The following is a 23,772-nucleotide window of genomic DNA, read 5'->3' on the forward strand; positions in this document are numbered from 1 at the left end:
AACAGACACACACACATAAACAGACACACACACATAAACAGACACACACACATAAACAGACACACACACATAAACAGACACACACACATAAACAGACACACACACATAAACAGACACACACACATAAACAGACACACACACATAAACAGACACACACACATAAACAGACACACACACATAAACAGACACACACACATAAACAGACACACACACATAAACAGACACACACACATAAACAGACACACACACATAAACAGACACACACACATAAACAGACACACACACATAAACAGACACACACACATAAACAGACACACACACATAAACAGACACACACACATAAACAGACACACACACATAAACAGACACACACACATAAACAGACACACACACATAAACAGACACACACACATAAACAGACACACACACATAAACAGACACACACACATAAACAGACACACACACATAAACAGACACACACACATAAACAGACACACACACATAAACAGACACACACACATAAACAGACACACACACATAAACAGACACACACACATAAACAGACACACACACATAAACAGACACACACACATAAACAGACACACACACATAAACAGACACACACACATAAACAGACACACACACATAAACAGACACACACACATAAACAGACACACACACATAAACAGACACACACACATAAACAGACACACACACATAAACAGACACACACACACAAACAGACGCACACACAGACACATAAACACATAAACAGACACACACATAAACAGGCACACAGATAAACACACACACACATAAACACAAACACACACACACACACACACACATAAACACAAACACACACACACACACACACATAAACACACACACACACACATAAACACATAAACACACACACATAAACACACACATACACACATAAACACACACACACACACACATAAACACACACACACACATAAACAGACACACAGATAAACACACACACACATAAACACACACACACATACACACATAAACACACACACACACACATAAACAGACACACAGATAAACACACACACACACACACACACACACACACACACATAAACACACACACACATAAACACACACATACACACATAAACACACACACACATAAACACACACATACACACATAAACACACACACACACACACACTGTCTCTCTCTGTCCTGTCATCTTTCATGATGCAGTGGAAAGCAAGGCCCTAAAAATGATTGGGATCTCCCATGACGAAGCTTTGTCTAGACCTGTTACCCTCATATCGCAGAGATTGGCAGCCTCTCTGTACTCTACCAGACTATCCCTGCCTTTTTTGTTTTGCACCTTCTTCCCTCTCTTTGCTCTCTCCCTTCCAGGTGTGTGCAGGGTGCACATTGTCTGCCAGTAACACTCTTCTTGTTTAACTCTCAAATCCAGGGTCACTGCTCACCTCCACTCCATTGTTTCGCTTTTCTCGCACCTGTGGATCCAACTTCCCCAGTAGTCTGTTCAGTCCCATTTTTCCCCCTCTCTCTCCCTTACCCCTTTGTTAGTTGTCGGTTGGTTTATTCTTTCTCAGTTTCATCCCCTTCTTGCTGTGTTTCATTCATTTTGTGTGTGGCTTATTCACCCCCATGTGTCCATTTCCGATGTGCGTGTGTCTGACATACGATCTGACCGATTATGGACCAAATTTGATACGATGCATCAGGACAGCAATATCGCATGGGGTTGTGATCCTCATCCGGATGTGCCCCCTGTAAAGGGGACGAAAGGGGGGTTTACCCCAAATATTGATATTTCATTCAAAAATCTTCTTCTCAGAAACCGCCAGACCGATCCAAACCAAACTCTCTACGAGGCATCGGCACCATGGCCTAACTTGAAGTTGTGCTCTTCATGGTCGTATGGCCCCTCGGAAAGGGGGCCACCGCCTCCTCCCCAAATCCCTCATTTTCACTAAAAACATCTCTGCAACTACCCAACTGATTATGGATCAAATTTTAGTATAATGCATCGGGACACATGGTCCCGTGGGGTTGTGCTCCCCATCCGCATCAACCCCCATAAGAGGCTGAAAAGGTGAATTTCACTTCAAATTCAGGTAATTTGTTTCAAAATCTTCTCAGAAACCGTGGAGAAATAACCGTCAGTCCCCCACAGGGATATTTTTTATATGGGAAAATACAAACATTGGGTTATTTTATACCTTAGTGATGGAGGATTTGTTTTCAGAATTGGCATCTTTCTCCACCCGTAATACTGTATTCCACTGTATTTCCCCTGTATTCCACTATTTCCACTGTATTCCACTATTTCCACTGTATTCCACTGTATTCCACTGTATTCCACTATTTCCACTGTATTCCACTATTTCCACTGTATTCCACTATTTCCACTGTATTCCAACGCTTTGCTTATTTTCTTTTATTTTTATTTTTTTAAATAGCGGGGTGGGGTGAGGGAGATTTGACAGGTGACACAGACCGGCATACATCTCATAACATAGATAGTAGGATTAATGGAAGGGAAAACAGTTAAAATGGAAAAATGGAGGTTGTGGTTTTTCTCGTAATGAGGAATTGTCATCATGTCACAGGAGGTGGAAGATGTGTCTCAGGGTATGTGTGGGACAAGCTTCCGGGTCATCGTAGTGTCACCACACTTTGAAGGAAAACCACTTCTGCAGCAGCACAGGTAGTGTGAGGCTCTGTTGCACTTACATTGTAATCTTGATTTTTGTTATCGTTTAAAGATCCAGTCAGACTTTTGATTTTCTCTCTCTCTCTCTCTCTCTCTCTCTCTCTCTCTCTCTCTCTCTCTCTCTCTCTCTCTCTCTCTCTCCCTGTGTGCGTCTCTCTCTCTCTCTCTCTCTCTCTCTCTATCTCTATCTCTATCTCTTTTTCTTTCTTTCTTTCTTTCTCTCTTTCTTTCTCTCTTTCTCCCCCGTACTTCAGGCTTGTAAATTCCTATCTGGAAGAAGAGTTGAAAACCATTCACGCTTTCCAGCTGAAGACCATGACACCTGAGCAGTGGAAGAATCAGAAGATCCAGTAGCGGTTTAATTTATGAACCGCAGTAGGAATAAAAGGCTGCACGAGGCCGTGGCAGCTAATGCAGATTTTCTACTTCCATGATGTGCACAGGTGGAAGCACGAACACGTAGCAATCGGAATGTTGTTGCAATTTATATGATACATTTGTACAGATCTCTCAAGCTTTGATTGGAATCACTTCCTTCAAAATCCACTTGTGTTTGAGTTGGGTTCATGGCAAGGCCAGGATTAAAATGATAATCCATGGATATATGAGACAATATCAAAATAAACCCTTAACCAAACGAGTGTTATGCTTTATTATCTCCGCCACCAAAGGTGGATGGAGGTTATGTTTTCACCCCTGTCTGTCCGTTTGTGAACAAAATATCTCAAAAAATTGTGGGAGTATTTGACAAAATTTGACAGATGTAGTGTATGTGACAAGGACGAAATGATTAGATTTTGGTGAAGATCCGGATTCGGCTACTAGAATTTTTTAAAGTGATTCTTCACCATTGGGAGATGGGGCCAAAAACGATACATAGCAGGATATCTCAAAAAGTTATGGACGGATTTGGACGAAACTTGGTGGACAGGTGTGTGTGACAAGGAATAATCGATTCGATTTTGATGAATATCCGGATCCGGCTAGTATAATTTTAAAGTCATTCTTCACCATTGGGAGATATGGCCAACTAGTTTTAACACAAAAAAACACATCCTGGCGAGGGTCTGCCATCTCTGATTGCTCTTTCTTGGTTCTACTTAAATTTCCTTCTGCTTCTGGTTCTACATTTTTCCCCTGCTCCTCCCTGCCGCTTTTCTCAATATCTGCAATCTGAATCAACAATAAATATAAAAGCTTTTAAATCCTTTAAAACTATTTAAAACATAGGGGCACTACTGCTGGTGCTCAACTGGTAGAATAAATAGTATACTGCACCGACTAAAGGTATTTTAAACCAATTTCAATGGTTGCTAGAAGACAGGGCAGCAGGTAGAATCATACTAACATAATCATAAGACTTTAAACAAACAAACAAATACCTATTTTGGGGGGCACCCCTTCCCCCTCCCAACCCTGTCCCTCCTCATACCTCAATTTTTCCAGTGCCTTGAACAAACATTGGTACATCACGGATGATGAAGGTTGTGGTAACGTTTCATCGAAATAGTGGATGTAGTTTCTGAGAAAAAAGCAAATACCTATTTTGAGGGGCAATCCCTCCCCCCCCCCCCCCAGCCCCTCCAGACCACCCTAGACCCCGATTTTTGAATTGCCAGGAACAATCTTTGTTACAACATGGGTGATTAAGGTCAAGTTTCATCAGAATTGCATGTGTAGTTTTTGAGAAGAAAATACCTATTTCAGCAAAACCTATTTTGGGGGGGGTCAAACCTGGATCCACTTTGACCGCCAGTAGACTCCATTAGACCTCGATTTTTTTTTTTAATGCTGTGAACAAACTTTAGTCACAACGTAACAAATATTTGAGCCAAATTTTGTCGCAATCCCATCAGCGGTTTCGGAGAAGAAGTTTCAAGGTTTACGGACGGATGGACGATGCGCCACTGCATAAGCTCCACTGAACTTCGTTCCAGGTGAGCTAATAATCAATTTGAAAATAAATTCCAACCCTTGTATATCCTTCAGAAATGCTGCACGTGTTTTACTACACCATAAAACGCCTCTTCTTCCTCACATGGATTATTTTTCAGAGGGGTTTGTCCACTCTGCGCTTTGTCCACCAATCATCCTGCCGCACGTACAACGCATCGTTTCTCTCTGCGTTTTACAAGGAATCTTTATCTCCCTATGTCAAAGTTGTGAATCTGGAGTCGGAATAAGCATCCACCCCCCACTCCACCCACTCAAAGATTAATGTCCCCCATTTCTGTATCCCTCCTCACACCATCCTTTTTGGCCCTATTTGAAAGAGCCTCTATGAGTAACAAGGATTGCTCAAAGTGGAATGAAAAAGGAATCAAGTTACTAGTGAAGGTTATGGTTGATATCCGTCCATGCACACATAGATGAATGGATGGCATCAACAGGACCTTGAGGTATGGTGACGAGACGTTGACGTTTCGGCCGTTAACCATTCGTCGGATCCCTGTTTTGCTCTGAAGGATTACCGCCAGTTTCTCATATTTTCTCATATTGAGGAAGAAGAGGCATATTTTGAGCGTCGTCTTGTTGATTTCATCCATCCCAATCGTTCACATTGCCTCAAGTGTTGAGGCAATTTGATCAACGTTGGATCCCTGTTTTGCTCTGAAGGATTACCGCCAGTTTGTCATATTTTCCTCATATTTTCTCATATTGAGGAAGAGGCATATTTTGAGTGTCGTCTTGTTGATTTCATCCATCCCAATCGTTCACATTGCCTCAAGTGTCGAGGCAATTTGATCAATGATCAATGTTGGATCCCTGTTTTGCTCTGAAGGATTACCACGAGTTTCTCATATTTTCTCATATTGAGGAAGAAGAGGCATATTTTGAGTGTTGTCTTGTTGATTTCATCCATCCCAATCGTTCACATTGCCTCAAGTGTCGAGGAAATTTGATCAACGTTGGATCCCTGTTTTGCTCTGAAGGATTACCACCAGTTTCTCATATTTTCCTCATATTTTCTCATATTGAGGAAGAAGAGGCATATTTTGAGTGTCGTCTTGTTGATTTCATCCATCCCAATCGTTCACATTGCCTCAAGTGTCGAGGCAATTTGATCAACGTTGGATCCTTGTTTTGCTCTGAAGGATTACCGCCAGTTTCTCATATTTTCTCATATTGAGGAAGAAGAGGCATATTTTGAGTGTCGTCTTGTTGATTTCATCCATCCCAATCGTTCACATTGCCTCAAGTGTCGAGGCAATTTGATAACGTTGGATTCCCAGCAAGAGATGAGATATCATTCACAACCAAGAAAACTTGAGGATTTTCCCTTTTGTTTAAAAAATGCCAAATTTATTTAATAAACACACCAAGATGCACGTTCACGCACACGTGTTTTCAGAGGCAACTGAATGCGTGCAAAGTCCTGCACAGTTTACATACCTCAAAACAAACCATTCATTTGGCGATTGTCGTGCAGTTCAATACAATTTATGTAAAGGAGATTGTCAGGCTGTCTTGCTGTTGTAGACGCATTTACCAAACACTTTAAAAAAAAGATAAAACGCCAACTTTACAGAGTTGTCGAAATTACAGTCGAGGGAGGCTGCTTGTATTCACAGGATAGCCGCCATCCGCCTGCTCCCTCATCCTGATATCGACCAAGCAACGATAGATATCAAACCACATGTAAAACCTTTACGGTATTTCTAGCATATTACAAATACCAAAGCAGCAACACCAATGAAAAAAGAAAAGAAAACGAGGAGCCGAGAGACCACGAGATTAGAGGTTGGGGTTGGAAAAAATTTCGTTCCTAAAATAAACCTTAAACCCAAAGCCCTCCACAAGCCCTCAGCAAATCATGGCACGTCAATTAGAAGAGAATTGCAATAGCAAAATAAAATATCCCAAAAGGCACTTTAAAGTGTGTAAAGCATATCCCATTTTTCCCCAAAAATAAAAACTCGCACTATTGACAAAAAACTTCGTAATGACAAAATTAAACTACCGGTACCCTTTTCCTCCATCCCACAATTGTTGTATGGTTTCATTACAACTGATTGCTAAATATAACGTAGTTTGATGCCAACAACCAGTGAAAAGTACAGGCAGATTAAAATAAAAACATTACTTGTAAATAGGCCACGACTGAAATACCATATTTCACAGTAGACGACTGTGGTAAAAGATACGTAACTTTATGTTTAAAACATTCGAGGAGCTCAAGGCAGGAGTCCGCCGGTAAGGCACCACCACAGAAGCAAAAAACGTGCATATTTGCAACCTGGGGGTCGGGAGTGAGAGGCGGCTGCACAACATCCAGTGTAGGTTCAGTTGGGTAAACCCACAGTCAATTGGGCCGGCATTAGTAGACGAGGTGAAAAAAATCGCACAAGGATGAGAAATCCAAGACATTAGGCTGTGCCCAAAAACTGGCCTTTCCAATACATCATCGTATGGGATGTGGGAGCACCTCGTCTTTATTTACCAAGTTAGCCATGTCAACCAGGTACCAGTAAAAATGCTAAAGGTGAAAATAGCTTTGACAAAACAAGCATGGTTAGGCTTAGAGGTGTGAGAGGTAAGCCTGAGGTCGAGTTGGCATCTGATATGGAGTGTCCACATTCGGGTGACGAATCGAAAGAAGGGATCGCATGTTTACAGGGTCAAATTGACCCAGTGGGTTCAGTTTTCGTTGTCCTCAGGTTCAAGTCGTGAAGCTGTTCTTCGAGATCCGCAATACGTGTGTCCTGTTTACTAATCATTTTCTTCAGGAGTAGAATCTCTTGCTGCATAACTTCCAGTGCGTTCTGCTATCCGCACGTATACAAAGTTAGTTACAAAAGAAAGGGAATTAGACATTGATAGGGCGAAGCCAAAGAATACAAGATTAAAAGAACCAGTTTGAGGGACTTACAGTATCTGCAGGTAAAGGTGTGGCGTTTTCTGTTTGTGGCACGGTCGTGGCATTTGCAACAGCAGGGGACGTAAGTCCTGGAGATTTGCGTGGCACAGGAGGCGGAATCTTGTTACCATTGCTCTGTGGTTCCTGGCTCGGCAATTCCTTATCCGTTCGTTCATTTCTTTTTGGTTCTTGACTGGTCACACTTTGCTGGCGCAGAGTCTTTGGCCGTGCATCAAGCAAGTTACGCCGAGGACCACGTGCATCTCGTCCACGTGACGCCATGTATCCTTCGCGTAGTGAAATGAGCATGGGTTCAGCATCCCGACCCGCGAACCACTCTTCAGCTTCCATTGATGGTTCTGCTCCTGCCGTATCTGGGTAGAGGTCATCTTGGAACATGTCCGACTTGGGTGCAATGGAAAAGAAGACAACAGAGCATGTGGATAAGTGAGGGGCATGGAGACTGTTGCACCTTCGGCATAAGAAAGCAAGTAAGAAAGAAAGATGGGAATTTCAGGAATGAGAGATGTACCTTACGTGGAACGATCATTACAATTGGCTCACATTTTCTCTCGTGGAGCTTGTAGAAACTGAGGAATTGGGGCAAATGAGATTGGGGATGAGGTGCGTGAGTGATAGGGTTGGGTAGAAAGGACTCTTAATGATGTTGTTCATCTACACTACATGTGGTTGATGGTATGCTGATTTACAGCAGCCACCTTTGAAGAAATTATAAATTAATACAAGACGTGTATCAAATACAAAAATTATTTGCTCTTTAGCAAAAAAACACGTTTTCTTGCAAATGCTCGAGACAAAGAACGTGAGAACGTTATTGATAAAGTGTGGTGCAAAATTTATCGATTTTCACTTACCGAGCTATCTCACACTTGCTCACATCGAGACCCCTTTTTGGCATGAAACCCATCCCACGCTGAGGCTCTTTACTCGTAAAGGTATTGAGGAAGTGAACGTACGGAGCTTCATCTGTCACCTCAAAGTACCGGATGCTGCTGTCACCCTGGCAACAATACACTGCCATCACCCGATGCATTTGTTGTCATTACATGGAGTTTGAAATGCAGTGAGATTACTCGACTGAGCTCATGAGTGATCACTATTTCAAGCTTGTGTTTTTTTCCATTTTGCACATAGTGTACAGTTTATACATCCATGTGGATGGATACATTCACAAGATAGTTTAATATGCCAAGCACCAAAAATAATTTTCACATGTAGGAATATCACACATTTTCATTTCTCAAAAATGGTTGATCTCCAAAAGCAACATCGACCCAGACGCAGGTGTATCATGTAAGGAACATCCCAACTGTGTTCCGCAAAGTCTTCATCCTCTTTTAATTATATGCTAGCGTGGATCGGCTCGCTACGCTCACCTTACCACACATTGCTACAGAAGCACAGGATATTATTTATTTGTAATCTAAAAAGGTCCAAGTGGCCTAAAGCTCTAAATGGCCAAGAGTCCAAGCTGTCTAAATGTTCTAGGGGTCTAAACGTTATAAGAGGTCCAGACGGTGAAGGGATCCAAAGTTGGCTAAAGTATTGAAAGGGTCTTAATGGTAAAAGGGGTCTCAATGGTCTTGGGGGTCCTTAAGGCTATTGCGGGCCAATGGGTCTTTTGGGTGTTTTTGGTCTTCAGGGTCTTCAGTGTATTTTGCCTAAGGTCTAAGGGGTTTCAGCAAACTAAAGGGTTGAAAGGTACATTCCAATAGTACGCAAATAATAGACGTACGTAATTAATAGACCGGATGCAACCGAGTTCAAACAGTATGTAATTAATATACATATAGTTACACGGCTTCATGGACATGCCGAGACCGAGCTCCTTTTATATGATGTATACATACAGTGCCTACAGAAAGTCTACACCCCCATTCAAAATTTTAAACCTTTTCTTGCCTTATAGACTGGAATTAAATTTGGAATAAATTTGCAATATTTGCAATTTGCAAAAAAAAATTGCAATTTGCAATTTGCAAAAATTAGCAATTTTTGCAATTGCAATTAGAATAAATTTGCAATTTGCAAAAATTAGCAATTTTTGCAATTGCAATTAGAATAAATTTGCAATTTGCAAAAATTGCAATAAGTCAGACCTTTTCCACCTTTCGTTACACATTGTAACCCAAAACTTCCAAGTGAAAAACAAATTCTACAAATTTCAGAAAATTAATTATAAATACAAAACTAGATTATCTTGGTTATGAGCAGGGTGCCTCATTTGCATAAAATATATAATCGGAAGAAATTAAATAAGTTACGGACCGTAGCTTCAGGACGATCTTTTATTTGCAACAAGCTTTTGGCCAAATAGGCCTTCTTCTCAGTCTACAAGAACAGCAGACATGCATATAGGACTCATATGCATGCCTGCAAGGAAGCAGCACGTACCAATTTTTTTTATTATTTGGTGTGACTCGACTGGTGTTTGAACTGCCGACCTCCCAGACTCGGAGTGGACACTCTAACCATTACACCACCATGTATGGTAAATGGCAACACAGTTCCTTGGTACCACAGATGCTACTGTATTCAACAAGTACCTGTTACAATGAACTTGGGTCTTGTTTTAAATTTGAATGTGCTCAGTCATTTTCAAATCAGAATTTCCCTTTTTCCCTTTCAAGAATTCCCAGAATTTCCCTTTCAATGGTAACAATTTCCATATTTTTAAATGCATCTTTAGGAAAGCCTGCCTTTAGGAAATTTCCATATTTTTAAATGCATCTTTAGGAAAGCCTGCCTATTTTCCCCTATAATAGCCCAGCCTTCCTGAAAACATCGCAGGGAAGGCAAGTTACATATTCATACTCAAATATGATCAGTTGTAATAACTTGAGTCCCCTTTGTGGATACTTCAATGCATTAATATTGTTGCGGATATGGGATTTGGATCCATCCATATCCGCTTGTAAATATTCCCCTATTTCCCCAATACTTCCCAACTATCCCCAATCCCCCATTCCCTAGTCCCATTTTCTGTAAACAACACTCTGTAGACCCGACCTTCCCCTATTTCCCCCATTAAATGTCGCATCCAGGTCCACCGCATCTCACGTAGACAACTATAGGACATCTTGCTAGTTATTCTTAGTCTATGTCAGTTAAGGACTCGTTTCCATTAATTCTGACTCTTCGTTGCACCAGAATGTGATTGTATGGCACCGTTAGGAAGTTTAGGACCTCCCAATACCTCCCCGCAGCTCTTCCTCATGGTACAACAACAACAACAACAACAGCGGCGGCGGCGCGGGGAGTGTGCGTCCTCACTCCGGCTTGGTTGGTAGGGGGTGTTGAAAGGGCACCAAGCCTTTCCAACGAGCCGCCATCGAGCATGTGCTCGATGGGGTTACCACGTAGGGGCTCGCTGTCAGCTCCTCGTCAAGGGCGGAGCCCGGTAACCCCCCGCACCCAATAGAAGCGGCGGACCGATTCCATCTGGGGCAGAGCCAACGAGCCGAGGGCGTGTCACTCCCCGCTGAGCATGCGCAGGAAGAGGGAGGTGACGTCAGATGCGCCCTCAGCTTGGTGAGAGAAGGACGCCACCTCCGAGCGCTGTGACACCTCCCCGCATCTCTGGACTGGACCGTGTTTGATTCTGTCCCTGAGCCAAGGTGCACCTTGTGCTATCGACTGCCTGTCCTTCCCTGCCATCAATCCCTGTGTAAGTCAGTCTTGTTCCGTTTGTCTGTGGTCTGTCTGGGATAGATAAGATTGTGTCTAAGTGCCTATCTCTTCTGTGCTTTACCTCTTACCTTGTAATCTACCCCTTTTCTCCACCACCAATTATATCCTCCTCTGGAGGTCTTGAGAACTGTACCCCTTGTGTCGTTTCATTTATCCCAGCCGTTGTGTCCTTTCCTTCATTGATTTAGCATAGCGCGATTTGGGTCAACGTCGGGTGGAATCGGGTAAACTGTGCGAACACGGCGGCCATTCCGCTCGGCCCATCATAACATCTAAGCCGTGTCCGTAACAATTGGTGTCGGGAAGTGGGATTGGACCCGAAGCGCGCTTCACGCGCTCGAAATTATTAACGGCGAAATTTGATTTTGTTTTACAAAAAAAAAAACCCCAATTTTGAAAGTCGCGCTATGGCAGATCAAGACGGCTGGGTTCCGGTAGAGGAGAGTGAGGCAGGGTCGATCCAGGACCAAATTGAGGGACATGAGGAGAGCGAAGCAGTGAGGGCGGCAGGTTCGCAAAATGGCGTCCTCGCGCACGAGGTTGCGGGCGCGCAAAATGGCGCCTCGCACATGGCTACGGCGGCCGCACCCGCTGCACAAGTGGGAGGGATGGCCCAAATGCAGGCCCTCATGGAGCAATTTATGGCGCAAATGCAGGCGTCCCTCAAACTGCAGAGTGAGCAATTGGGGGTAATGGGGAACCGGATGGATGCTCAGGGTGAGCGATTGGAGGGCCAAATGGGGGTAATGGGGAACCGGATGGATGCTCAGGGTGAGCGATTGGAGGGCCAAATGGGGGTAATGAGGGACGAAGCGAGGGGTACCGGTGAGGGGTTAGACAATGGGATAAAAGAGGTAAAGAATGGGTTAACGGGGGTAGAAAACAGAATGGCCGCTCAAGAGAATCAAATGGAAGGGATGCAAAAGGGGTTAGAGGGGTTAGAAAACAGTATGGAAGGCAAATTGAGGAACATGAGGGACCAAGCGGAAAGGGAAGTTAAAAAATGGGGCAGCAGATAGAGGGGGTCAGAATGGGGGTAGAAACTAAATTGGATGCTCACAGGGAGGAAATGGAGCAGATGAGGGTGGCATCTGGGCAGGAGATGCAAGTGATGGGAGAAGAGATCAGAAGAGGTGTGAGTGAGGAGGTCGGAGGAGTGCGCGAGGAGGTGAGGCACTGTAAGGAGCGCATGGAGAAGGAGGTGAGAAAGGGGACTGTAAAATTGCAAGGTGGTATAGAGGAGTTGACGCTGGGAGTAGAACAACTGACGGAGGGACAAAAAGAACTAACGGAGCAGGTTCAAAGGAACACTGCGGTACTAGGAGGGTTAAGAGCGACACAAAACGACATAAAAAATGACTTGATAGCGACACAGAGGCAATGTCGGATGGTACGTGAGGGACTGACAACGAGGTTGGACGAGGTGATAGAGGTAATGGAGACGAAGGACCGGCAGGTGAGGACGCACATAGAAACGGTCAAGGTGGCCTTAGAGGACGAGCTTGAGGAGACGCACCGGGAAATAAAAGAGGTGAAGCAGAAATTAGAAGAAGTGGAAGAAGGGGTGAGCGAAATTAAGAAGCGACGGAGAGGGGATAAGAAAGAGATAAAAGAGGAGGTAAAAGAATTGGTCCAAAGTCTGTGTTCGGATCGTGATGATGTGCTCATTAACCGGATGAGGGATTCGCAGGTGATGGAGGAGAAGCGAAGAGGAAGAGGACCCGGTGTAAGTGGTGACCAATATGGTCGTGCGTATGATGCGCCAGGTGATTTAATAAGCTTGGGGGTCGAGATAGACCCGGATGTTCGTGAGAGGCCAAGAGTGAGGTGTATGGCTGGTCCGGAGGGTATGGAACGAGGGTGCGAGCGAGAGGGTCCGGTGATGGGAGAGGTGCGAGGTGTGGGTGAGCAAGGTTGTGGTGGTATGGAATGGGTAGCGGGTTGCGGAAGTGTGACCCATGCATCGACACCAACAGGGGTAGTTTTTAGAGGGACAGGGGAGGCACGAGAGCCCCTTGGGGGTAATGTACTGTGGGGGCCCGGCCGGTTCGGCCCCGCGCTGACCCCGCAAGGGGCGACGCACGGGGTCCGGCAGGCGGGCAACGACTCGCATACGAGGTGGTCCCACAAGGTCCCACTCGCGCCGTATGACGGCAAGAGTGATCTACGCGCGTATCTGGCGCAGTTTGACTGTGTGTGTAAGGGCAACGGTTGGGGTGAGGACGAAGGTGGAGTACACCTGGTGGCCGCATTGCGCGGCGCGGCGGCGGAGGTGCTGACGGCATTACCACCGGGTGCTCTCACCCTGCCAGCCCTCCGCGACGCCCTAATTAATCGATTCGGCGTTGAACAGCAGAGCGAGCTTGTTAAAGCTCAGCTCGCGCTGCGAAAACGCAAGCCCCAGGAAGCCATCGGGGAACTTGCCCACGACATTCGCCGCGCAGTGGGGATCGCACATGCTAGCATGGCAGCGGATTCCCGGGAAAGCCTGGCGCTGGACCATTTTATCCAGGCCCTCCCGGATATTGAGCTCCGGCAACAGCTCGCCATGTGGCGCCCGCAGACTCTGAGCCAGGCGGCTGACGCTGCGGCCCGTTGGGAAGCAGCGAGGCCCCTGGCCCGGGGGAGCGAGCGTCACGCAATGGCGGTCCGCCAGGTGGGACCCCCGATGGAGGGCGGACCCCTTAGGGGGCCCGCCCCCGACGTGGGTCCTGACCTGGCGGGCATGGTCCGGAGGCTGGTGGACCAGCGCCTGGCGGGACCTGGACCATGGCAGGCGGCCCCGGAGGTGGCCCGCGGTGGACCACGAGCGGGTAATCCAATTCGGACCTTCAGGGGGGGAAATTTGGAATTCCGGAGACAAGCACCTTATCAGGTGAGGTGCTATACTTGCAACGGTCTGGGTCACCTGGCGCGGCACTGTCGAGCCACACGCCGGGATGATCCCCGGCGGTTGAGGTCCTTAACTCCGCCCAGGGGGGAGCGGGTTAGCCGACCCCAGACACCCCCCCCCCCCCCCCCCCCCCGCCAGACCCCGGGAAACTAGAAGGCCTTACACCGGCGAGCAGGCGCCCCCGTGGATTGCCTCGGCTTTAGATGCCGAGGCGGGACCCAGTACCTCTGAATAGGGGGGGCTTATTAGTGCCAGAGGACTGGGGGATTGATGAGCGATGGGCCCGGTGGGTAAGGGTGGCATCCCTGCCACCCTTCCCATGATGGGGCAAATGCGCAATAGTTTATGGGGTGTATGGCAGTGAAAACTAGCCCGGGTGGGTTAGGATATCGTGTGTAGGGATCTATCGAAGATGACATTAGGTGACGTTAAGATTAGTTAGTGACAATGATACCTGTAGTGGGGACGCAGGTAGATTAGAGTGGATGATAATGACGAGGGAGCGCAATAGTTTAAAGGGACGACTGGGAAGCGCAAGTTTCAGAGGGGAGTAGTTAGATGAGATGATGCTGTGTGAGAACTGGACAGGAGTGTGGAGCAGTGTATGAGTAGTGAGTGTTGTGGATCAGCGCAAATGCGCTTGGGGGAGAGAAGGGTGCAGGTGGCACCAGGTGTGAGTGCACAGGTGTGCACCAACAGGTGAATGGAATAAATGGGTGTGTGGAATACATGGAGTATTGGAATGAGTGGTGTGGAGAGAGTTGGAGTAAGTGGTACGGAGTGGTGTGCATGGTGCGAAGGTGTGGATGGGGGAAGAGTGGACCCCTTTTCACGAGTACCCGGGGAGGGTAGTTCAAAGAATAGTTAGAAGGTATTGGTAAATTGTGGTTGGATATTGGCATTTGTGGTGCGGATGCAGAATGGTATTGTGGATGGGTGCATTAGTGTTGTGGAAATGGCTGGGCGTGTAGCCTGTTAGTGTGTGTAGTTGGTTTGGGCACTCCACCACTGTGAGGATGTCGGCCAGGTGAGGCCGCAGGTGGGCTCTGGGAGCCGTTAGTGTCAGTGGGTGCCTGAGGATCCCGGGTGTGGATCGGGCAGCCCGTGCCAGAGAGGGCACTGAGGGGGTGAGAGTGCGAGAGGGCCTTCCCCAGTTAGTTAGGTTAGGGTGAGGAGCAGGTAAGCTCGGGTGGCAACTACAGTGGTGGAGGTGTGCAGGTGGGTAGACCTGCTGGGAGAGCTACACGTCACAGCCCAGAAATTGTGTGAGGGCACCGGGAGATGAATCGGGGGAGTGAGACCCCAAATTGAGAAGCACCACAGTTTGGTCAATGGGAATTGGTTTTTAGAACCCATAGTGTAAGTTGGCCAATGGATTGGCAGGGAAAGACCCTGGGTAATGTAAAGTTGTTAAAGTCATTTAGGAAATAGTTAGGATTGATGAACCTGTCGCACCATACGCAGCCACTTACCTGTGGTGATGATGACTCCACACCTGTGTTCCTTTGTTTTGTGTTGCAGGAAGTGAGAATTGCTGTTTGGATTTGTGAGACGCATCACGACGTGGATGAGACATTGGGGTGATTCCATCTCTCCCTCCCTAGGAGGGACTGATGATGAATTGGTGATGGCAAATTTTGATGTTGAGTTGGAGATGGCAAATTTTGATGAGAGTTGGAAATGGCAAATTTGATTGGTTAGGAGGGAGAGAAGACGAATTTGGTTTATGGGAGGAACGGGGAAGACAGTAGGGACGTTTGTTGATGTGTAAAGTAGATGTTTATGGGTAGTGTTGTGTTTTGTGGATACCGTAAGGGGTAAGGGAGGGGCAATGTAGGTTACCTGGTGGGGGGGGGGGGGCGTACCGTAGGAACGTACCTGTCTCACCTGGTTCCCATGTGCCCCCAGTGTGCATTACCTTACATTGCATGCACTTTTGCGCCCTTACCACCTTACTCACTTGCTTTCTTTTGTCTCCCACCTCCGAGGATCTGGCTTTGGGGCGGAGAGAGAGGAGAGAGAGGTGCTGGCTCCGCAGTTGTGGGCCTGTACTTTCGCTGCTTGCTGCCTGGATCGATACACCATATGGACCGCAAATTTTGTGGCCGCCCACAATGGACCGCAGTTCTTTTGCGGGCAAGCACCACCCGTTGATGGACCTCTGGGTCAACGTGGCACCTATGCCATACAGGTGAACCACTTATAGTTGGCCCCCCTGACGGCCACAATTCAGAAATGGACGCGGTTGGCGCCTTTCTTTATTTTTAAAGAAGCAAGAAGGCCAAGTGGGCTCCAAGGCAAGACCAGCGGCAGAACATCGGCCGGCTGCGACACCACCGGTGATTATGAACACTTTATTGGTGCACCGGATGGTGCTGACTGTGTGTATGGGGTGGTGCTTTTGGTGCTTGGATGGGGTGCTCTGCACATTATTAAAGGCCGTAGGGCCACAGGGCACTCGTGGGTTGGTGTATCGATGCTGGCATGCGTGCTCTCTCTATGCATAACATCTGCATGTGTTCCTCAAAGAACAGGTCCTGGATCGTAGTGTAAATATCAGTGTAGTCTTGTATAAATGATGCTCCCTACCGGCTGTATGTTTAGTTTGAGGATTCTTTCCGCGATTCGGTTATCCTGTGGGTGTGTTTCTGTGAGGAGAAGGGTGCAACGTCGCAGGGGGACATATTTACTCATTTGTGAACATCTGTAAAACTGTCGCACTCAGGGTTGAGTTAATAGTAGAGGGAACTACATCTGAGTGCCACACTAACGTAGGTAAAAATTTATCGGGTCAGGCCGCCCCGAGGTAGAGAAGGGTGCAATGTTGCGGATATGGGATTTGGATCCATCCATATCCGCTTGTAAATATTCCCCTATTTCCCCAATACTTCCCAACTATCCCCAATCCCCCATTCCCTAGTCCCATTTTCTGTAAACAACACTCTGTAGAGCCGACCTTCCCCTATTTCCCCCATTAAATGTCGCATCCAGGTCCACCGCATCTCACGTAGACAACTATAGGACATCTTGCTAGTTATTCTTAGTCTATGTCAGTTAAGGACTCGTTTCCATTAATTCTGACTCTTCGTTGCACCAGAATGTGATTGTATGGCACCGTTAGGAAGTTTAGGACCTCCCAATACCTCCCCGCAGCTCTTCCTCATGGTACAACAACAACAACAACAACAACAGCGGCGGCGGCGCGGGGAGTGTGCGTCCTCACTCCGGCTTGGTTGGTAGGGGGTGTTGAAAGGGCACCAAGCCTTTCCAACGAGCCGCCATCGAGCATGTGCTCGACGGGTTTACCACGTAGGGGCTCGCTGTCAGCTCCTCGTCAAGGGCGGAGCCCGGTAACCCCCCGCACCCAATAGAAGCGGCGGACCGATTCCATCTGGGGCGGAGCCAACGAGCCGAGGGCGTGTCACTCCCCGCTGAGCATGCGCAGGAAGAGGGAGGTGACGTCAGATGCGCCCTCAGCTTGGTGAGAGAAGGACGCCACCTCCGAGCGCTGTGACACCTCCCCGCATCTCTGGACTGGACCGTGTTTGATTCTGTCCCTGAGCCAAGGTGCACCTTGTGCTATCGACTGCCTGTCCTTCCCTGCCATCAATCCCTGTGTAAGTCAGTCTTGTTCCGTTTGTCTGTGGTCTGTCTGGGATAGATAAGATTGTGTCTAAGTGCCTATCTCTTCTGTGCTTTACCTCTTACCTTGTAATCTACCCCTTTTCTCCACCACCAATTATATCCTCCTCTGGAGGTCTTGAGAACTGTACCCCTTGTGTCGTTTCATTTATCCCAGCCGTTGTGTCCTTTCCTTCATTGATTTAGCATAGCGCGATTTGGGTCAACGTCGGGTGGAATCGGGTAAACTGTGCGAACACGGCGGCCATTCCGCTCGGCCCATCATAACATCTAAGCCGTGTCCGTAACAATATCTTCTTTAGTGAAAGTTTAAGATGGAGGGCGGTGTTAATCATAATTAGTCCTTGTTGAATGGTAAAGGCAGTACCTGAAGAATGTGCCGAAGTATGCGGCTGAAAATGGTGTTGTTTTCAGATAGAATAGAAACTTGAATAGATGCTATTGAAGAAGCCCACTCCCACACAATCATGGAAATCCTCCTTCACCACAAAAATTCCATACCTCTGAGGTCGTTGTTGTAAAGATCGTATGGATTTGCATTCCCGCGCACTGCACAGTCAAGACATGACACCTTATTTTAGACGTTTGCGGATAATGATGAGCTAACCGTTGGAGACACTTTAATATTACGATGTCAGAAGGATGCTTCTCTCAAATAGTTGTGTACTGGAGGTAATGCATTTAAAAGGATGGAGCATGGACAATCCCCATCGGTTGACATCCATGGGGAGGAGGAAACTCCTCCTGAGGAAATGCCCCGCTGAGCGTCGTGAGAAAAGCGGCGCCATTGTTATGACGTCGCTGGTACCCAGAGTATCCCGGGGAGGGACGGCACTTCCCCCAAGCTCAGTGGCTGTTTTAAGTGTTTGTCTCATCAGTATGTCAGTGCGTGGGTGTGGGCAGGGCCGGCACTACCATTAGGCCAACTAGGCAGCCGCCGAGGGCGCAGACATCATAGGGGCGCATTACTGAACCTTAAAGGGTCACAGTTTTATACAAATTATTGTTTTAGGAAAAAACATAATAAAAGGAAAATATAATCGTTCATTCTTCGTAATAGTGTAAGTGATTAATTTTGAGCATGTACGCTTCGTGGCATACGTCACATCCTGTTTGAAACTGACGTAACCTGCTCCCATCTGCCTTCTCCCATAGTCACATCCGGCATGTTCAAAACGCTGCCGCCATTTCGTCGTTGGGCACATGGATTGATCATCGTCAGGAAAACAGGAGATTTAAATGTTTGCTGATGTGAGATTCGAACGGATCGACTTGGCCACTGCCACTAAAATGGCCACTGCCATATTAATGGATATTGCGCCTTTAATATTGGTGCTGTTGGCATCTTACGGTACTTATTCTTGCAATTTAAAATAAATTCAGCAGTTTCAAGTTTTCTGCTTTTTATTTTTTCAACAAAACATCTGTTTTTAATAATCGAAGTTGGCAATTTTTTTTGGGGGGGAGGGGGAGGGGATGCAAGTAGCTGGCCTTGCCTATGGCACAAAATAGTCTGGCACAGGCCCTGGGTGTGGGTGTGTGTACGGCAGTTCCATTACGAGCCTTGGACGTTTTATATATAAAAAAAAAAGGATGTGGCGATGGCAGAAAACCTTCAGAAACAAAACAATACGAGGATTGTGTACAATATAATAATGATGCCTCACATGTTAAAACATGAATGCAAACCATTACATTGAATTTTTGTGGGGAATGCAATAGCTTTAAATAACCAACTGGCCAATTGGCAATGAGCACGACTTAAGTATTCAGAGCTGGAATGAACCGCCGTATACTTCTTGATGTACACAGTTTTCCCTTCTAATGGGATAAAGAGGACTACACAGCTATTTATATTGTTACATGTATGGGGGTAGGCAATGAAATACCTTAGCCCAGATAGGATTGTATAGGGTAGTGTGTTCCGAATGTCACGAAGAGAAACCCTCATGTAATTAAGTCAGGACCGGATGTCCGCGTAAGCGTCATGTGTCTCCATGGTGAGGGGTGGAGCTATGCTAATTAGTTATGGTATAAGGGTAGATTTCCTGTGAGCAAATGCCTCTGTAGTTTTCCCTTTGTTATTGTGGCACTTACACCACCAGCCATTCGATCAGTGCCTAAATTAAATAAAGCGATCGCCGACCAGATCCAAATACTATGACACCACCCAGCCGAAACATCTCGATGGATGCCAAGAGTGGCCGTGAGGCCACGCCCCGAAGAACGATTGGTTAAAGAACGGAGAAGCGATGCGATGGTGCGGCACGATTGGTGAGAGTGTGACGTCATCGTCAAACATTCCAGCACCAGCAACAAAAAGGCAAAGCTCCGCCATTTTCTCTTGCTCTGCGCTGGGCTTCGTCACGAACGGATGCATTTGCATTCCCTGTCTCGCTCTTGGTCCGGGCTCTTGATGCATATGTTCTCTCTCTTTGGTGCTGGCTTCATGACGGCTGCGCTTGGTGCCATGTGCGCCTAAAAGAAAGATCAGAGCTTTGGGAGTGCGGGACGCTCGAAGGAGGAGGGATTCGGCTGCCTTGCGCAGACCAGCTGCCTACGGGCGCGACTGTACGCCATCTTGTGCGGTTCCCACGTGGTGGTTCAGGGGCCGGTCAAGGACGCCAGGCGGAGTATCAGCCAATGCACCACACTACGCATTTATTTTTTACTTTTGTCATCCCCCTGTGTCATGTAATCGAGTCTGAGTGGAGGGTCCCTCAATTTAGGAATTTTGTGTTACATTTTTACCCTCGAGCGGGAGAGGGTATTGCATTTGAGTCCGCTTGTTTGTCTGTTTGTCTGCACAGAATAAATATGATTTTCTCTGCATCCGTTGGTCTGATCGACAGGAAATTTTCACCATAGGTGCAACTCCACCTGTAGAATGTTTTAATGATAATTATGATGTCATAGGTCACGTGGTTCGGCCGCCATCTTGGAAAAACAAAAAAACTTTGCACCTCTATATCTCCAAAAGCGCCAATATAATTTTTTTTACACATGGCTCGTGAAGAACTCTCCATGGGGAATTAAATATGTTAATGATGATGTCATAGGTGACTCGATTATGACGTCATAATTCGACAAGTACAAAACTTCATCCGATTAAGATGAAATTTCTTGAGCGTCTTGTAGGCATAAATTGGTGGAGGGAAAAAAATAATGATGACGTCATAGGTCACGTGGTTCGGCCGCCATATTTGTTTCAACACAAAAGCCTTAAAAACCACTGAAAATATATCCTGGCGAGGGTTTGCAATCTCTGATTGCTCTTTTTCTTGTTATTGTATTGCATTTATTTTCATTGAACCATTATTTGTTGCATTTTAATTGTTGTATCGTTGATTGGCCTGTCTTGTAAGTTTATTTGTTTTGGGGATCGGATAACCCCCGTGCCGCGTCCATCCGTACAGGTAAGGACCTCGCTGCCCACCACTACCCCCCGTGTGTGCGCAAGGTACCGCCATCGTTTTGGTATCGGATAACCCCCGTGCCGCGTCCATCCGTACAGGTAAGGACCTCGCTGCCCACCACTACCCCCCGTGTGTGCGCAAGGTACCGCCATCGTTTTGGTATACGCTGTACGAGGCGTGGCCCCATCTTTACACGCCTTGGAGTTAAAGCTCGGTCGGCTATCCGTCACCCTGAGGTCTTCACTGCAAGGTATACACACGACAATATATACACTACATGACCAAAAGTATGTGGACACCTGAACATCACACATCTCATTCCAAATTCCTGGGCATTAATATGGAGTTGGTCCCCCCCCCCCCCCCCCCTTTGCTGCTATAACAGCCTACACTCTTCTGGGAAGGCTTTCCACTAGATGTTAGAACATTGCTGCGAGGATTTGCTTCCATTCAGCCACAAGAGCCTGAGTGAGGTCGGGCACTGATGTTGGGCGATTAGGCCCGGCTCGCTGTCGGCGTTCCAATTCATCCCAAAGGTGTTCAATGGGGTTGAGGTCAGGGCTCTGTGCAGGCTAGTCAAGTTCTTCCACACCGATCTCGACAAACCATTTCTGTAAAGACCTTGCTTTGTCCATGGGGGCAATGCCATGCTGAAACAGGAAAGGGCCTTCCCCAAACTATCACCACAAAGTTGGAAGCACACAATCGTCTAGAATGTCATTGTATGCTGTAGCGTTAAGATTTCCCTTCACTGGAACTAAGGGGCCTAGCCCAAACCATGAAAAACAGCCCCAGACCATTATTCCTCCTCCAACAAACTTTACAGTTGGCACTATGCATTTAGGCAGTTACGTTCTGCTAGCATCCATCAAACCCAGATTCGTCCATCGCACTGCCAGATGGTGAAGCGTGATTCATCACTCCAGATAATGTGTTTCCACTGCTCCAGAGTCCAATGGCGGCGAGCTTTACACCACTCCAGCCGATGCTTGGCATTGCGCATGTGTGATCTTAGGCTTATGTGCTGCTGCTAAGCCATGGAAACCCATTTCCTGAAGTTCAGGACGAACAGTTCTTGTGCTGACGTTGCTTCAAGAGGCAGTTTGGAATTCGGTAGTGAGTGTTGCAACCTAGGACAGACGATTTTTACGCGCTACGCGCTTCAGCACTCGGCAGTCCCGTTCTGTAAGCTTGTGTGGCCTACCACTTCGCGGCTGAGCTGTTGTTGCTCCGAGACATTTCCACTTCACAATAACAGCAATTACAGTTGACCGGGGCAGCTCTAGCATGGCAGAAATTTGACGAACTGACTTGTTGGAAAACTGTACGGCCCAAAGTCACTGAGCTCTTCAGTGCGGCCCATTCTACTGCCAATGTTTGTCTATGGAGATTGCATGGCTGTGTGCTTGATTATATATACCTGTCAGCAATGAGTGTGGCTGAAACAGCCAAATCCATGAATTATAATGTGTCCGCATACTTTTGGCCATGTAGTGTATTTTGTCTCCCAGGTTGTGACCACAATGCAGTCATTCTTGTTTATTTGTGGTTTACAATTCCATTTTTGTTTCTCTAGGCCATCCTGCCTGCCCGCTACGCACACTCACCTCACATACATGTCGTGTATGTATAGTGTGTGTGTGTGTGTGTGTGTGTGTGTGTGTGTGTGTGTGTGTGTGTGTGTGTATATATGTATGTATGTGTATATATGTATGTATGTGTATATATGTATGTATGTGTATATATATATATATATATATATATATATATATATATATATATATATATATATACATACATACATACATATACACACACACACACACACACACACACACACACACACACACACACACACACACACACACACACACACACACACATATATATATATATTGTTGCGGATCTCAGAGTAAGGCGCTCCCCTTACCGAGGGGGGGGGGGGGGGGTGGGTTAATCCCCTCGTCTATTAAGCTGGCTGTCTCCGGTCCTGGAGCTATGACGTCACTTTCGGTCAGCGCTGAATAGGGTGGTAGGCCAATTGTTCCTATTACCTAATTACCAGCGCCTTCCGGTAAGCGAGGAAATGAGCCCCGCCCGAGCCGCGGCTGTAATGGACACGCCGAGCGAAGCGAGCCACGACTCAGGCCATTAACAAAAGGACTAACCCGATTCTGAGCGGTTCCTATATCGTGCCACATGTATTCAATTGGGAAAAGACTAAGATGATCGGATGAGAGGAAGCCAAAGAATAAGAAGGGTGAAGGAAGAACAAATATGGTTTATTACTATCTAAAAGAGGAAACGAAAGAAGGGAATATACAAGAAGAGGAAACAAAAGGACATAGGGCAACCTTATACACTCTTATATAACAAGCCCATGACAATACAAACAGACACACGGAATATAGCTGGTAGGGGAGGAAGGTCCAGGCAGATGGTTCCAGGCGATGGGGTGGTCCAAGCTCCGGGTCCACGGGTGAAGGACGGCTGGCAGCTTGATGTCGTTGGTGTGCGACC

The 23,772-nt window shown here is 46.7% G+C and overlaps 2 protein-coding genes across 15 annotated transcripts in view; one reads left to right on the plus strand and one right to left on the minus strand.

The window, feature by feature from the left end:
* The window catches only part of LOC137430354 (bolA-like protein 2), a 5,943-nt gene extending 2,574 nt beyond the window's left edge, over positions 1–3,369 (plus strand). The window contains exons 2-3 of the mRNA XM_068121158.2: positions 2,629–2,726; positions 2,987–3,369. Of these exons, the coding sequence (XP_067977259.2) occupies positions 2,629–2,726; positions 2,987–3,086 (198 nt within the window). The 3' untranslated portion in view covers positions 3,087–3,369. The remainder of the gene's footprint in view (positions 1–2,628; positions 2,727–2,986) is intronic.
* Positions 3,370–6,004: 2,635 nt separating this feature from the next.
* Positions 6,005–23,772, minus strand: part of LOC137430356 (coronin-1C-A) — an 81,648-nt gene continuing 63,880 nt past the window's right edge. For 7 of the 14 annotated variants that reach the window (XM_068121165.2, XM_078780572.1, XM_078780573.1 and 4 more), the window contains 4 exons: positions 8,466–8,611; positions 8,123–8,180; positions 7,603–7,995; positions 6,005–7,495 (listed from right to left, as the gene is read on the minus strand). In XM_068121165.2, the coding sequence (XP_067977266.1) occupies positions 7,352–7,495; positions 7,603–7,995; positions 8,123–8,180; positions 8,466–8,611 (741 nt within the window). In that variant the 3' untranslated portion in view covers positions 6,005–7,351. Of the gene's footprint in view, positions 7,499–7,602; positions 7,996–8,122; positions 8,181–8,465; positions 8,612–23,772 lie in introns of all 14 variants that reach the window. The other 7 variants (XM_068121164.2, XM_068121163.2, XM_068121168.2 and 4 more) reach the window with 1 other exon arrangement.

The sequence above is a fragment of the Myxine glutinosa genome, chromosome 6 (assembly GCF_964187855.1).
Source record: "Myxine glutinosa chromosome 6, kmMyxGlut1.1, whole genome shotgun sequence".
Lineage (NCBI taxonomy): Eukaryota > Metazoa > Chordata > Myxini > Myxiniformes > Myxinidae > Myxine > Myxine glutinosa.